General features: G+C 42.7%; 1 protein-coding gene across 2 annotated transcripts in view; it reads right to left on the reverse strand.

The window, feature by feature from the left end:
* EPG5 (ectopic P-granules 5 autophagy tethering factor) overlaps window positions 1-13,865 on the reverse strand; it is a 116,738-nt gene extending 102,873 nt beyond the window's left edge. For both annotated transcript variants that reach the window (XM_009433929.5, XM_512111.9), the window contains exons 1-2: window positions 13,667-13,865; window positions 886-1,830 (exon numbers count right to left, since the gene is read on the reverse strand). In XM_009433929.5, coding sequence (XP_009432204.2) covers window positions 886-1,830; window positions 13,667-13,735 — 1,014 coding nt within the window. In that variant the 5' untranslated portion in view covers window positions 13,736-13,865. The remainder of the gene's footprint in view (window positions 1-885; window positions 1,831-13,666) is intronic.
* Between the last annotated feature and the right edge of the window lie 883 nt (window positions 13,866-14,748).

Genomic DNA, 14,748 nt, shown 5'->3' on the forward strand with positions numbered 1-14,748 from the left:
ATATCTCCTCCAGCTTCCCTTCACTGCCAAACTTGTCAAGAGTAACCTCTTCTTCCTTGCCATCTCTCCTAAGCCACTATGAAATGGCTTATGATCACTTTGGCCTCCATAGGGTTGCCATCTAATGGTCTTCTCCATCCCCTCTCAACCTTGAGAGGACGTCTCCCCCTTCCTTTGGGGGCTCTGTGTTACACATCAGGGACTCTCCATTGCTTATAGTTAAGAAGGTGAGTTTCACTCTCATTTTGTCCACTGGCATCATCCTGGAGCTAGGAATCAGTTACTACCTTCAGATTCCTCATCCCTACTCAATGGGGAAGACCATTGGATGCAACCCCATGGAGGCCAAAGTGATCATAACACCTTCAGTTTCCTCATCCCTTCTCAACCTTGACACTCTCTTCCCATTGGATGTTGGTAGCATTATGCCCAAGGTCACAAACTAATGACCCATGGGCTGAATTTCAGCTGGAGACATGATTTGCTTGGCCTACACTGTCTGTATGTGTCTGATTAGTTGCTAACATTTGCAAATTAGGATTCCTCACACTAAAATCTAGATTTCTAGTTTTTCTTGGAAAATCATAAGATGTGGCAATGCTGAACCATCACAACCTCACAGCAACCATCATCTAGAACTTGAGAACGGCTGTCCCATCTAAACCAGGCATGGGCTGGCCCAGTGACCATTGTCCCACTCAGCCTGCTTCACTCCTCCAGCTTATACACCTGGCTCCTGCAGGCATTTGACTTTGTGATCCCTGCACTCTACTACTCTAGGCTGAGGCAGGGTCAGAGTGGGTGTAAGGCACAGACTCCAGACCTGGACAACATCCCAGGAATAGCAGCTCCGCTGCAAATTCCCCAGGCTTCTGATCAAAATACCTGTACAGACATTTGTTCCTCCTTAAACTGCCACAGCCGACTTTTAGCATTTTGGCAATCAGATGTCAGAGTAAGCAGCTCAGCTTCAGCCAGCAGCAGTTGCTTCCTACATCGTGAGTAGTTCAAAAGCAACTCATAAAATTCATGCCTGTCTTGATGAGCCATGCTGTCAAATTCTTCTAAATATGACTCGACATTTTCCAGCCATGAACCAGGCTCCAAGATTTTTAGCTGTTCTTTAGTAAATGGTACTAGTTCCGGTTGAGACGGGAGTTCTGGGTAGAGTCGCTCACTGCGAAGCAAGGGTTTCACTGCCACCAAAGCTGGTGCTTCTCCAGCAATTTCAGCTGGCAACTGGGGATACAGTTTCTTCACTCTAGGTGTCTGAAAACCATGTTTGGCTGGGCAAGAACTCTGCAAGCCAACATTCTGTGGCACCTCTGAAGAACAAACCAGGCCTTGTTTGTCTTCTTTACTATTCTGAGTTTCTCTGACTTGTATATTTTCCATTGCTGGCTGAGTATAAGAAAAATTAGATTGGGGTACACTTTCTGAAAGTCCACCTTGTACCGACATATTTTCCTCTACCTCTGTGAAGTTCTTGGGGGTTTCTACTTTAGTTCCAACATTGTCTCCAGGGTGGACCTTTGGAGTGACTGCACTGTCCCCCACACAGGGTCTGGCCTCTCCCCCTTCCTTTGGGGGCTCTGTGTTACACGTCAGGGACTCTTCATTGCCTATAGTTAAGGAGGTGAGTGGTACATCAAACATTTCACTCTCATTTTGTCCACTGGCATCATCCTGGAGCTGGGAATCAGTTACCACCTTCAGATGGTCTCCTTTGAATTCACAGGCTAGAGAAGGGATTTCCTGCTCTCTGGAGGTTTTTGGAAGGGAGACTTCATTGGACTCTTCCCTCTGAGGGGTTTCATATTTCTTCTTTTCCTAAAAACAACATACATAATGTGAAATAATTTATCACAATAATTGATGCTTTCAGCAGGAGGAATTTTAAAGTTGCACATAAAATCTAAATTTCATCATGTAACAAATGAAACCTAAATTCACTTTATCAGTGTTTTTGAACAGATATGAACAAATATGAAACAGAAATGTGTTTCATATTTCGTATTATCCAATATTGAGTGTGTTAAATTTGGAGATTCACTAGTCTGATCCTAATAGAAAAAGACATCACAGTAAGCAGCAAATTCTGATTCAAAAATAGAAGGGGAAAGTTAATTAGATTGTACACCATTTTGCCAGGGGTTAAGTTAAATAGATCAGTCTCTATGGATCTTCAGCCACAACAGGTTTGTCTTCACCTTGACAAACAAATTCACTCAAAACTCAGGGAGAAAAGGACGGAACAACTTGAGCAACATAACAATTGTAGTACTGGAATAAAATAAATATCCAGGAGCCCATACTGACATAATTACCTGAATGAATAAATACATAAATAAAATGAGTGAGAAGCGACAATTCTTCCATACAGGAAAATTCCAATGAATAGAATTAACAGAAGGAATGAGAAAAACAGAACATTTACCACAAGAACACCATGGTAACTGCCACAGGTAAGATCTACGCATGGATGCTAAAGTGAGTAAGTGAAGAGTTTAAGAGAAACAGAGTATCTGCATAGTCTCAAAGTATCTCCTCCCAAATATTTAATAACAACGAACAGGAAAATAGTAAGTTTCAGTGGAGAATCCTGGAAGATAATGCCTTAACCAAATGATCAAAGTTACATCACCAGTAATACCGACATCAGATAACCCAATAGGATATTCCCAGTAATGAGTAACCTCAATCTAATCATGAGAAAACATCAGACAAAAACCCAAACTAAGGGACAGTCTACAAAATAACTGAAGGAATGTGGTCATGAAAGACAAGATTGAGAAACTGGAAGAGACTGGAGAGAACTACAGTGATCTGACAACTAAGTGTATTGCGGGACCTGGATTAGAAAAAGGACATTAATGGAAAAACTGGTGAAGTTCAAATAAGTTCTACATCCTACTATTGTACCAACATTAATTCCTTAGGGTGTTTTATTTATTTATTTATTTTTTGAGACGGAATCTTGCTCTGTTGCGCAGGCTGGAGTGCAGTCACGCAATCTCGGCTCACTGCAACCTCCGCCTCCTGGGTTCAAGCAATTCTCCTGCCTCAGCCTCCCAAGTAGCTGGGACTACAGGCACCTGGCTAATTTTTTGTATTTTTAGTAGAGACGGGGTTTCACCGTGTTAGCCAAACTCCTGACCTCGTGATCTGTCCGCCTCAGCCTCCCAAAGTGCTGGGATTACAGGCGTGAGCCACCGCGCTTGGCCAATTCCTTAGTTTTAATCATTGTTCCATGCCATAGAATGTACGGTTATATAAGATGATGACACAAGAGGATGAAGGGTGAAGAGTACATGGGAAGTCTCTGTATTATATTTGCAACTTTTCACTAAGTACAAAATTATCTCTATCATCATAAAAAAGTTGTTCACTAAAAAAATAAGTTATGGTTTCAAAAACACCTTCAGGCATTAATACGCAAACTAGATAACATAGGAAGTTAGGCTGAATAAAGAAGAAAAAATTATTTAAATAACATTTAAATAAAGTTGTTTCATTCAAACAGACTAAAAACCTCATTGAAATCACTCAAATACTTCCTTTCTTGAAGAAATTTTAAGGCAGGCAAACATGAGTTATACAAGCTCTTGGTTATTTTGGATTATTCTGCTCTGAATGTCCAGCAGACTAATAGCCAAAAAAGTGGGGCCTTTATATATTAAAAAGAAAAAAAAGATGAATATTTTTGACATGGAATTTGAGGTCAGCTTGTTGAAATGAACCTGACTGCCAAACATTTACAAATGGTAATGATTCAAGAAGCAATATGACCCTCCAAATTACTTCACTCCCCACTGTGAACTGTGGACATCAGATCCAGAAGTCAGTCACCCAATGCATACCTCATACAAACTACTTTGTTAAACTGCCTAAAATCACAAATAATAGAAAAACATTATATGAGTGTTAATAAAACAAAAAAGCAAGCCCAAACTATGCTGCAATGATGTTTAGCAAACTTGCTGTAATAAACAGGGTTCTTAGACTGAGAAATCAGAAAGAAAAATTAAGAGGGAAAATGGCTACTACGGCAAGAGAAATGTTAGTGGACACATCAGGGACTCTTCATTGCTTACGGTTAAGGAGGTGAGTGGTACATCAAACATTTCACTCTCATTTTGTTCACTGGCATCATCTTCAAACATCATCCTTAAAAATACATATGATTCACTTGGCCTATACTGTGTGTGCATGTGTGTGTATGTGTCTGATTAGTTGCTAACATTTGCAAATTAGGATTTCTCACACAAAAATCCAGATTTCTAGTTTTTCTTGGAAAATCATAAGATGTGGCAACGCTGAACCATCACAACCTCACAGCAACCATCAACTAGAACTCGAGAGTGGCTGTCCCCTCTAAACCAGGCACGGGCTGACCCAGTGACCACTGTCCCACTCAGCCTGCTTCACTCCTCCAGGTTATACACCTGGCTCCTGCAGGCATTTGACTTTGTGACCCCTGTACTCTACTAGTCTAGGCTGAGGCAGAGTCAGTATGGCAGAGGCCAAATTTTAGTGAGTTGACAATCAGAAAATGAAATTAGTAAAACAATTTCATTTATAATAGCATAAAAAGAACAAACTAGGGATAAATTGAGAGAAAGAAGCATAATACTTGTACTCTGAAACTTACAAAAATTACTGAAAGAAATTAAATGCAACTTAATTTATTTAAATGGAAAGACAATCTATGTCTTTCGCAATATTGTTAAGATGACAATATTGGACCTACAAACTCTACACAATGCCTTGCAAAATCCTAGCTACCTTTTTTTGCAGAAGTTGATAAACTGATACTTAAATTGCATACAGAAATGCAAGTGACCCACAACAGACAGAAAATCTTGAAAAAGAACAAAGTTGGAGAACTCGCACTTGGCAATTTCAAAATCTACTACAAAGTACAGTAATAAAGACAGTATAGTGTTGGCACATGGACAGACAAATAGATCAAAGGAACAAAACTGAGAATCCAGAAATAAAACCTTACATATATGGCAAATTGATTTTGACAAGAATGCCAAAACAATTCAACGGGGAAATTTGAACAAATGGTGCTAGAACAACTGGATATCCTCATATGAAAGAATAAATTGGACCCTTACCTTATATCATATACAAAAATTAATGCAAAAAGGATCATACACCTAATGTGAGAGCTAAAACTTTTAAACTGTTAGAAGAAAACAAAAAAATCTTTATAAACTTGGGTAGGCAAAGCCTTCTTACATATGGCACCAAAAGCACAAGCAACAAAATAAAAAGATCAATTGGACTTCATCAAAATTAAAAACTTTGGTGCTGCACGTACCATCAAGCTCACACCTGGTCTGGCACCAGTTGATCAATAAACTGGTTCATCTGATCTTGTGGCCCCAACCCAGGAACTGACTCAGTGCAAGAAAACAGCTCCAACTCCCTGTGATTTCATCTCTGACCAATCAGCATTCCTGGCTCACTGGCTTCCCCCGACCCACCAAGTTATCCTTAAAAACTCTGCTCTCTGAATGCTGGGGAGACTGATTTGAGTAATAATAAAATTCCAGTCTCTCACACAGCTTGTTCTGTGTCAATTACTCTTTCTCTATTGCAGTTCCCCTGTCTCGATGAATCGGCTCTGTCTAGGCAGCGGGCAAGGTGAACCCCTTGGGCAGTTACAAAATTAGCCAGGCATGGTGGCTGGCACATGTAATCCCAGCTACTCGCGAGGCTGAGGCAGGAGAATTGCTTGAACCCGGGAGGCGGAGGTTGCAGTGAGCCGAGATCTGGCCACTGCATTCCAGCCTGGGTGACAGAGTCAGACTCTATCTCACAAAATACATAAATAGGGGCCGGGCATGGGCGGCTCACACCTGTAATCCCAGCACTTTGGAAGGCTGAGGCAGGTGGATCACGAGGTCAGGAGATTGAGACCATCCTGGCCAACATGGTGAAACCCCGTCTCTACTAAAAATACAAAAAACTAGCCAGGCGTGGTGGCAGGCACCTGTAGTCCCAGCTACTCAGGAAGGTGAGACAGGAGAATCACTTGAACCCGGGAGGCAGAGGTTGCAGTGAGCCAAGATCGCACCACTGCACTCCAGTCTGGGGGGGGGGGGGCGGGGTGGCAACAGAGCGAGACTGTCTCTAAATAAATAAATAAATAAATAAATAAATAAATAGGCCTGGGCACGGTGGCTCATGCCTGTAATACCAGCACTTTGCGAGGCTGAGGTGGGTGGATCACCTGAGGTGAGGAGTTCAAGACCAGCCTGACCAACATGGTGAAGCCCCATCTTTACTAAATACAAAAAATTAGCCGGGCATGGTGGCAGGTGCCTGTAATCCCAGCTACTTGGGAAGCTGAAGCAAGAGAATCACTTGAATCTGGGAGGCAGAGTTTGCAGTGAGCTGAGATTGTGCCACTGCACTCTAGCCTGGGCAACAAGAGCAACTGCCTTTACCTACTTCAGTTAAAAATAAATAAAGGTCAGGTGCAGTGGCTCACACGTGTAATCCCAGCACTTTGGGAGGCAGGAGGATCCCTTGAGCCCAAGAGTTTGAGACCAGCCTGGGCAACACAGGGAGATCCCATCTTTATCTTTATAAAAATAAATAAATAAAGACACACAAGGAAGACATAATGTATATATAATAATCATTACAGATCACAAAGTAAAATTCAGACAACTCTATGTGTATCAATTCCATGTGTATCAAGTAACATAATTTAAGCCAAAGGTATTTCCTTTTTTAAAAAAAATCAGAGACAAGGTCTCACTGTGTTGCCCAACCTAGAGTGCACTGGCTATTTGCAGGCACAATCACAGCATACTGCAGACCTGAACTCCTGTGCTCAAATGGTCCTCCTGCCTAGCCTCCCTAGTAGTTGAAAGTACAGACTGGTGTCATCATGCCAACAAAAGATATTTCTTACAACTAAAAATGCCAGGCATATTAAGAAAAATCTATTTCTTTATTTTTGATCTCCACATAAGTTACATACAGATTAAAAAAACGATTTTAAAGTCATTCAAATGGAGAAACAATAATGAGTAAATTTTACAAAAAGAGTTGATAAACAGAGAAAAACATGCTTAACTATACATTACAGTAAATACGCTCTGGAGTGTGGGTATATGGGGAAAAAAACCTAAAGAAAAATACAACAAACCATTACCAACAGTTATTTCCAGGAGATGGAATTCTGGGCATTTCATTTCTGGGTTGTACACTGTGAGAGTGCGTGTATGTGCACAGTCATACACACTTTAAGCAATGAGGAATCAGAAAGTAATCATTTAAAACTAAAGTTTTTTTTAAGTTTTGGGAAATAAATGGGAAGTTTCTATTCATCACTTGAAAAAAACATGTAGAGATGTAGAATAGGCTTGGATTCACATGTCCAAGGCTACTCCACATTGCTACATGTTTATTTCAAAATTAACATATGTAAAACCAAACTCCTGATTTTCCCCCTAAAACCTGTTCCACCCACAGCTTTCTCCTTCTCAGGGTCTTCCTTGACTGTTTTCTCTCACATCCCACATCCAAACCTCAGCAAACCCTCTTGGCTCTCAGACTTCAAACACTCCTCACCACCTTCTCTCTGACAATCCTGGCCCAAGCCACCATCACCTCTTGCCTGGGTGACTGCAATAGTCTCAGATGGTCTCTGCTTCTACCCTTGCCCCCTTACAGTCTATTCTCCAAAAAGCAGTCGCAGTGATTCTTTAAAGCACAAGTGGAATCATGTCACTCCTCTGCTCAAAACCCTGTGTTGATTCCATATGTCACTCAGAGTAAAAGCTCACGCAAGGCCCAACATGACCAGGCTATGCTACTTTTCTGACTTCATCTCCTACTGTTCTCCCCTCACTCACTCTGCACTAACCACACTGCCTCCTTGCAGTTCCAAGGACAGGTCTGGCATGCCACCGCCAGACAGCCTTTTCCTGGCTAGTCCCTCTGCCTGAAACACTTCTCCCCCAATATCCACATAGTGAACTCTCTCTTCCCTTTCATGTCTTTACTTAAATGTCACCCTCAATAAGAACTAGCCAGGCTGGGCATGGTGGCTCAAGCCTGTAATCCCAGCACTTTGGGAGGCCAAGGTAGGCGGATCACCTGAGGTCAGGAGTTCGAGACCAGCCTGGCCAACATGGCAAAACCTCTACTAAAAGTAAAAAAACATTAGCCAGGTGTGGTGGTGGGTGCCTGTAATCCCAGCTACTCAGGAGGCTAAGGCAGGAGAATTGCTTGAACCTGGGAGGCAAAGGTTGCAGTCAGCCAAGATCGCGCCACTGCACTCCAGCCTGGGCGACAACAGTGAGACTCTGTCCCAAAAAAAAAAAAAAAAACTATCCAGACCACCCATCCTAACCTCTCACCAGTACTCCTCAACTCTTCAACCTGTTCTTTTTCTTTTTTCCATAGCGCTTATAAAGCATGATATATTTTCTTCTTCATGGGTTTTTGTTTGTTTAGCTTGCTTGTTTTTTGTCTTCTCCCTCTAGAATGTTAAGCTCCACTAAGGCCAGGTTCTTTGGGTTTTTTTCTCTTTTACATCCCAAGTGCCTAGAATAGTTTTCGGAACATAATGGGTGATCAATGAGTGTTTGTTTAATAAATGAATGGCTTTTAGGAGGCACGAAAGAAGCTAAATAATACTATGCAGCATCCCCCAACTTCACACCAATAACCACTCCTGATAGAAAGGAACTAGAGGTGGAAATCAATCATTTAGGCATGGCACAAGGGGGATGGAGATTCAAAGGTTTTTCCTGTGACCTTCTGGGACACATCTTTCTGTCCTTAGCAATTACCAGATGCTCTCACTATTAATAAGTTGTTGGCATTCAGAATTTAATATTAACTGTCAAAGAAAACACTATAAAATGCACTACTTCTGCAGAGTAAGTCCAAATCTAAGAATCTACTGTACTTATAAATTATCAAGATCAATGAAGTCAGGGTGCTCAGAGTTGGGGGATTTTATAGCAGAGAATGATACTAAAGAAATGAAAACATTATTAGGTCTCTCTCTTAGGCATCAGGTGATAAGCACCACATACCTAACCATAACCTAGCAGCCGAGATTAGCCATCAGATGATTAACATTGAGGAATGTAGGTCAGCTGCTGGGTGAAATCCAGAAGCCACTCAAACTGTCTAAAGGCAACAGCACATGACACTATCCACTTCCTGAACTGAGACTTTGAACCAGTTTGTGGTTCCCTAAATAGCTGCCAAATTATACTATAGATGGTAAAGGTTTCATTAATATAGGACTTTATAACTATAATCGAACTATAACCAGCACTAAGAAGTGCATCAATTGACTCTAAAAAAAATTACTTTCTAGATTGTTTTATTCTAAAAGAATTAACTTTCTAGATTGACAAAGATAGGGGCCTTGCTGGTATCATGGACTTTTTTCATCCGTTTTCTCATACTAGTCAGAGGAAATTCACTAGAGTAAATTCCTCTGAGTGACAAAGCTTGGAAATATTCTTCATTACTGGCATTTATTTCATCATTCGACGAACATTATCAAGTGACAAAGAGGCTATGAAGGGTACTGAGAACAAGACAGGTCCCTCCCTCAGTGAGTTCAAAATCTAAGGGAGAAGAGAAATGTTGACAAAGTAACCACAAATGAGATGAGTGGCACAGAGGGGAGCAGAGTGCTATTGGAGAGGCAGTGACACCAGGGAGATGAGAAAAAGCTTCTCTGACGAAGTACTGTTCAGCTGACACCTCACAAATGAGTAGCTGGCTAGGTAAAAAGGGATAGGAAGGGGTGTCAGAGGAAACAACATGGGCAAAGGCCCTGAAGCAGGAAAGAATATAAAGGTTAAGAATTAAAAGAGAACTTTGGGAGGCCGAGATGGGTGGATCATCCGAAGCCAGGAGTTTGAGAAGAGCCTGGCCAACGTGGTGAAACTCCGTCTCTACTAAAAATACAAAAATTAGCCCAGCACGGTGGCAGGCACCATAATCTGAGCTACTCAGGAGGCTGAAGCTGGAGAATCGCTTGAACCAAGAGACAGAGGTTGCAGTGAGCCAAGATCACACCACTTCACTCCAGCCTGGGTGACAGAGTGAGACTCGGTCTCAAAAAGAAAAAGAAAAGAAAAGAGAGAAAGGTGGGATTGGTGGTAGAACTGAGGCTGAGGAGGAAGACAGAGGCAAGATCATACAGAGCCCTTAGTCCATGCTTTGGACTCTAGCCTCTGAGTGATGGGAAACCTTTGAAAGGTTTTGAGGAGAGTAACATGATCAGTTTTGTTTTGAAAAATATATATCCACCTCAGTTTAGAGAATGGGCAGCAAGAATGAACGTAAAGAGGACAGTTGAGAAGAAATCCTCCTTGGAGGAAGGTTGTACTAGTTAGGATGGAGAGGAAATGCACAGAATCAAAAGAATATTTAGAAAATGCAATTGGCAAGACTTAGTGAATGATCAGATTTGGAGGGTGAGCAAAAGTAGATGTCAAGGATTTTTGGTTTGCCCAAATGCCTCTGAAATAAAGGCCTCTTCATAAACTTTAACAAAAAAAATTAATGTATGTTTGTATAGGAAAGTTGCCTAAGATGGATAAAAAATATAATCAATTGGTTTTTCATGATGGATCTAAAAGCTTAAGATTTTTAACTTTTTAATTTAGAAATTCTTCTTTAAACAAAATAACTTAAGAGGGAATCCCCTTAACAGACTTTTTAAAGCATCTGTAACATTCTATCTATGGAAAGACAAAAGACATACAGATACATGAAATAACTATTAAGTTCCTGGATTGAGAGTCAGGATTTCTGGCTTTAACCTGAGTTCTCTCACGAACTGCATGACACTGAGCAATATTTAATCCCCGGAGGCTTTAGTTTCATCAATATCTTGGGGGAAAAAAACTAGAGATTAAGACTGAAGATTCTGCTCTCATAGACAACTAACATTTATGTGTTATGCACTACTGCATTATAGGTTCAGGAATTTTTTTTTTCTTCACTGGATAGGTATGTTTTCTTTTTTTTCCTGTAGTCTCATCGTTAAGTAGGTTTAGGGATCTTATGCATAGCTGGCCAATGGCTTTTTTCTTCCTCCTGGGCCTGGATAGTTCTTTACCAACCCAATACAATGCAAAAGCATTTCTTTTAAAAATATTTCTGAGCCGGGTGTGGTGGCTCATGCCTGTAATCCCAGCACTGTGGGAGGCCGAGGTGGGCAGATCACCTGGGGTCTGGAGTTCGAGACCAGCCTGACCAACATGGTGAAACCTCATCTCCACTAACAATACAAAAATTACCCAGCCTGTAATCCCAGCTACTCGGGAGGCTGAGGCAGGAGAATTGCTTGAAGCCAGGAGGCAGAGGTTGTGGTGAGCAGAGATCGCGCCACTGCACTCCAGCCTGGGCAACAAAAGCGAAACTCTGTCTCAAAATAAATAAATAAAATTCCTGAAATTTGGTACCAAAATGACTTTCTCACCAGAATAACTCCTCACAGACCTGGATACACTAATGTGTCCAACTCCACTACAGCCGTTTAAAAAGTCATATCAAGAAAACATGGTAAATACTCAGCATGGAATACTATGCAGCCATAAAAAAGAACAAAATCGTGTCCTCTGCAGCAACATGGATGCAGTTAGTGGTAATTATCCTAAGCAAATTAATGCAGAAACAGAAAATCAAATACCACGTTCTCACTTATAAGTGGGAGCTAAACATTAAGTACACATGGACACAAAGAAGGGAATAATAGACACCAGGGCCTACTTGAGGGCGGAAGGTGGGAAGAAGGTAAGGATAAAAAAACCACCTGTCAAGCACTATACTCATTACCTGGGTGACAAAATAATCTGCACACTAAACCACCAAGGTGTGCATTTGCCCATGTAGTAAACCTCCACTTGTACCCTCTAAACCTAAAATAAAAGTTGGAAAGAAAAAAAAAGAGCATCATTATGAAAGAAATCCACATAAGTCATCTACAGTCTACTAAGTATGGTACCTATGAACACTACCCTCCTGTTAAAACCTTGTTCCCATGAGAAAATCGGATTACAGTATCATGCTTAAATTACACCTGCTTTGGAACATCACCCACTTCTGGGGAAAAAAATGTCCTGTACTTGTAATACCATCCTCCTTATTTCCCAAATGTAAACTCTGTTTCAGGTAAGCCAAAATTATGAGGTCTGGCCATGCGGGAGCAGCATTGAATCTGTTCATCTTAGAAAATATATATAAATAGGGTGGGCGCGGTGGCTCATGCCTGTAATCCGGGCACTTTGGGAGGCCAAGATGGGCGGATCACCCGAGGTCAGGAGTTTGAGGCCAGCCTGACCAACAAGGAGAAACCCCGTCTCTACTAAAAATACAAAATTAGCCGTGTGTGGTGGCGCATGCCTGTAATCCCAGTTACTCGGGAGGCTGAGGCAGGAGAGCCGCTTGAACCCAGGAGGCGGAGGTTGCAGTGAGCCGAGATTGCACTCCGCCGAGATTGCACTCCAGCCTGGGCGACAGAGCGAGACTCCATATCTAAACAAAAACGAAAACAAAACAAAACAAAAAAAAACATAGGCTGGGCACGGTGGCTCACGCCTGTAATCTCAGCACTTTGGGAGGCCAAGGCGGGCGGATCACAAGGTCAGGAGATCGAGACCATCCTGGCTAACACGGTGAAACCCCGTCTCTACTAAAAATACAAAAAATTAGCCGGGCGTGGTGGCAGGCGCCTGTAGTCCCAGCTACTCGGGAGGCTGAGGCAGGAGAATGGCGTGAACCCGGGAGGCGGAGCTTGCAGTGAGCCGAGATCGCGCCACTACACTCCGGCCTGGGCTACAGAGCAAGACTCCGTCTCAAAAAAAAAAAAAAAAAAAAATACATATACATATACATATATATATACACACACACATATGTATATATGTACGTATATATGTATATATGTGTATATATGTGTATATATGTACTATAATAAAATGAAAATCCAGACTGCACTTATAAACAAATCAACTTAAAATCACTCTAATACCACATGTAGTCTAATACAGGAAACTCAGAAAATTTAAATACTTCCCTACTGTGTGAGTCCCGCCCTGGGTTAATTTCTAGCCATTCGTGCCCCTTATAAACAATCAAGACAATAAGAAATAAACAGAGGCAGCACTACTATCATCTTGAACTTTCAAAGTGATGAGAAATGGCACAGCACTAGTCTACTTATAAAGTTCTGCCAAAGGTACCTTCTCCGCGTGGAGGAGGGGAACATTCCCTCTTTATGCATGGCAGGGACTAAAAATGGTCTAAGATATAAAAGAGTAAAGAGAGAGTCAACGATGGGGCTGGAAAGAGAAAAATTATTTCACGGCAGGAAACCAGACCCAGGTGAGGAAAGCCAAGAGAGCAGGAAAGGAAGAGGCCAGTGAAGTCACAGGAGGGAGAAGGAAAAATGGGGTCCTGACAGAGTGTGGCAGGGGGATATGGAGAAGGAATGGAGGAGAAGGGCCGTTGTCAACGGGTGGTGGGATCAAATATTGGAAGGTGGAGGCGGAAGATGCAGAGGGCTCAGGGAACGGGAGTAGATTTGGCTGGGGAGGCCGAAGAGAGAAGCAAGGAGACACAGCACACTGCCAGAGCCTCGGGAGGGTGGGGAGATCCTCACCTTTGTTTTAGTCCGGCTGGCCTTGGCCTTGGCCTTGGCCCGGCGCTGGGGCTTCACCGCCTCGGCCATAGACCCTTCCGCGGCGCCGTCACCGTTTGTTTTTGTCAAACCCCTGCGCTTCACGCAACCTGCCCGGTTCTGGCCTCCGGACTGTCACATGATCGAATCTCCGCCACTCCCGGAGAAGAGGCGGTGAGTCGGCGCCTCTACGGGCCGCAACGTAGGACAAACCACTCCAGGACGCATTTGCACTGGAGGAAGGCAGGCCCGCCCCCTTCCCGGAGCCCAGGCCCCACCCCTAGCCCTGGCTCCACCCGGCGCGCAGGTGTCTTGGGTTGCGCTGGACAAGGGCAGCGACCCAGGCCAGCGACCCAGGCTGACCCACCTCCTCCGTCTCCCGGCTCTGCGGAACCTCACTCAGTGCGGATCCCGGGCGCGCTCGCACACCTCACCCGCGTCGGCTTGAAGAAATCCGGAAAGTGGGTTTGCCATTCTTTTTTTTCATCTTCAGATAAACCAGATCCAGTCGGTTAGCCTAAACCCGCACTGCGCGCAAGGAAGAAACCCTGACGCCCATCGGGGTGTGCACTTCAGCGTCCTCTTTTGTAAAGGGGAATGATCACACCTGCCTTTTCGGATGTCATGAGCCTGAGGATTTAATGGGCTCTCCAAGAAAGGTGCCTGGTAGCGGCAGGCATGTCGGTACATGGTAGTTATTAATTATCATTACTGTACAAATTCCCAGACTGGAAAAAAGACATGTGCTCCTAAAAGGACAGGCAAACAGGTAACAAGACAAATAAGATCCGTAAAAGTATTCTTAGTATACATTTTACAGTGTGCTTCATTTGAAATTTCCAGATGTGAAAAACTTGTCCACATCTTCCCTTCCCAGCTCTAGGATTTCTGTGATTGGCTTGTATCCTTATTGTTAGTGTCTGTCAATCCTCCCAGAATGTAAGATCCTCAATGGCAGGGTTCTTAATTTTGTTGCCTGATGTATCCAACTGTCTTTAGAACACTGCACGTAGTAGCACATAGTAGATACTAAATAAATATTTCGTGAATCACACAAATGAATA

This window comes from Pan troglodytes, chromosome 17 (genome assembly GCF_028858775.2).
Source record: "Pan troglodytes isolate AG18354 chromosome 17, NHGRI_mPanTro3-v2.0_pri, whole genome shotgun sequence".
Taxonomy (NCBI): Eukaryota; Metazoa; Chordata; class Mammalia; order Primates; family Hominidae; genus Pan; species Pan troglodytes.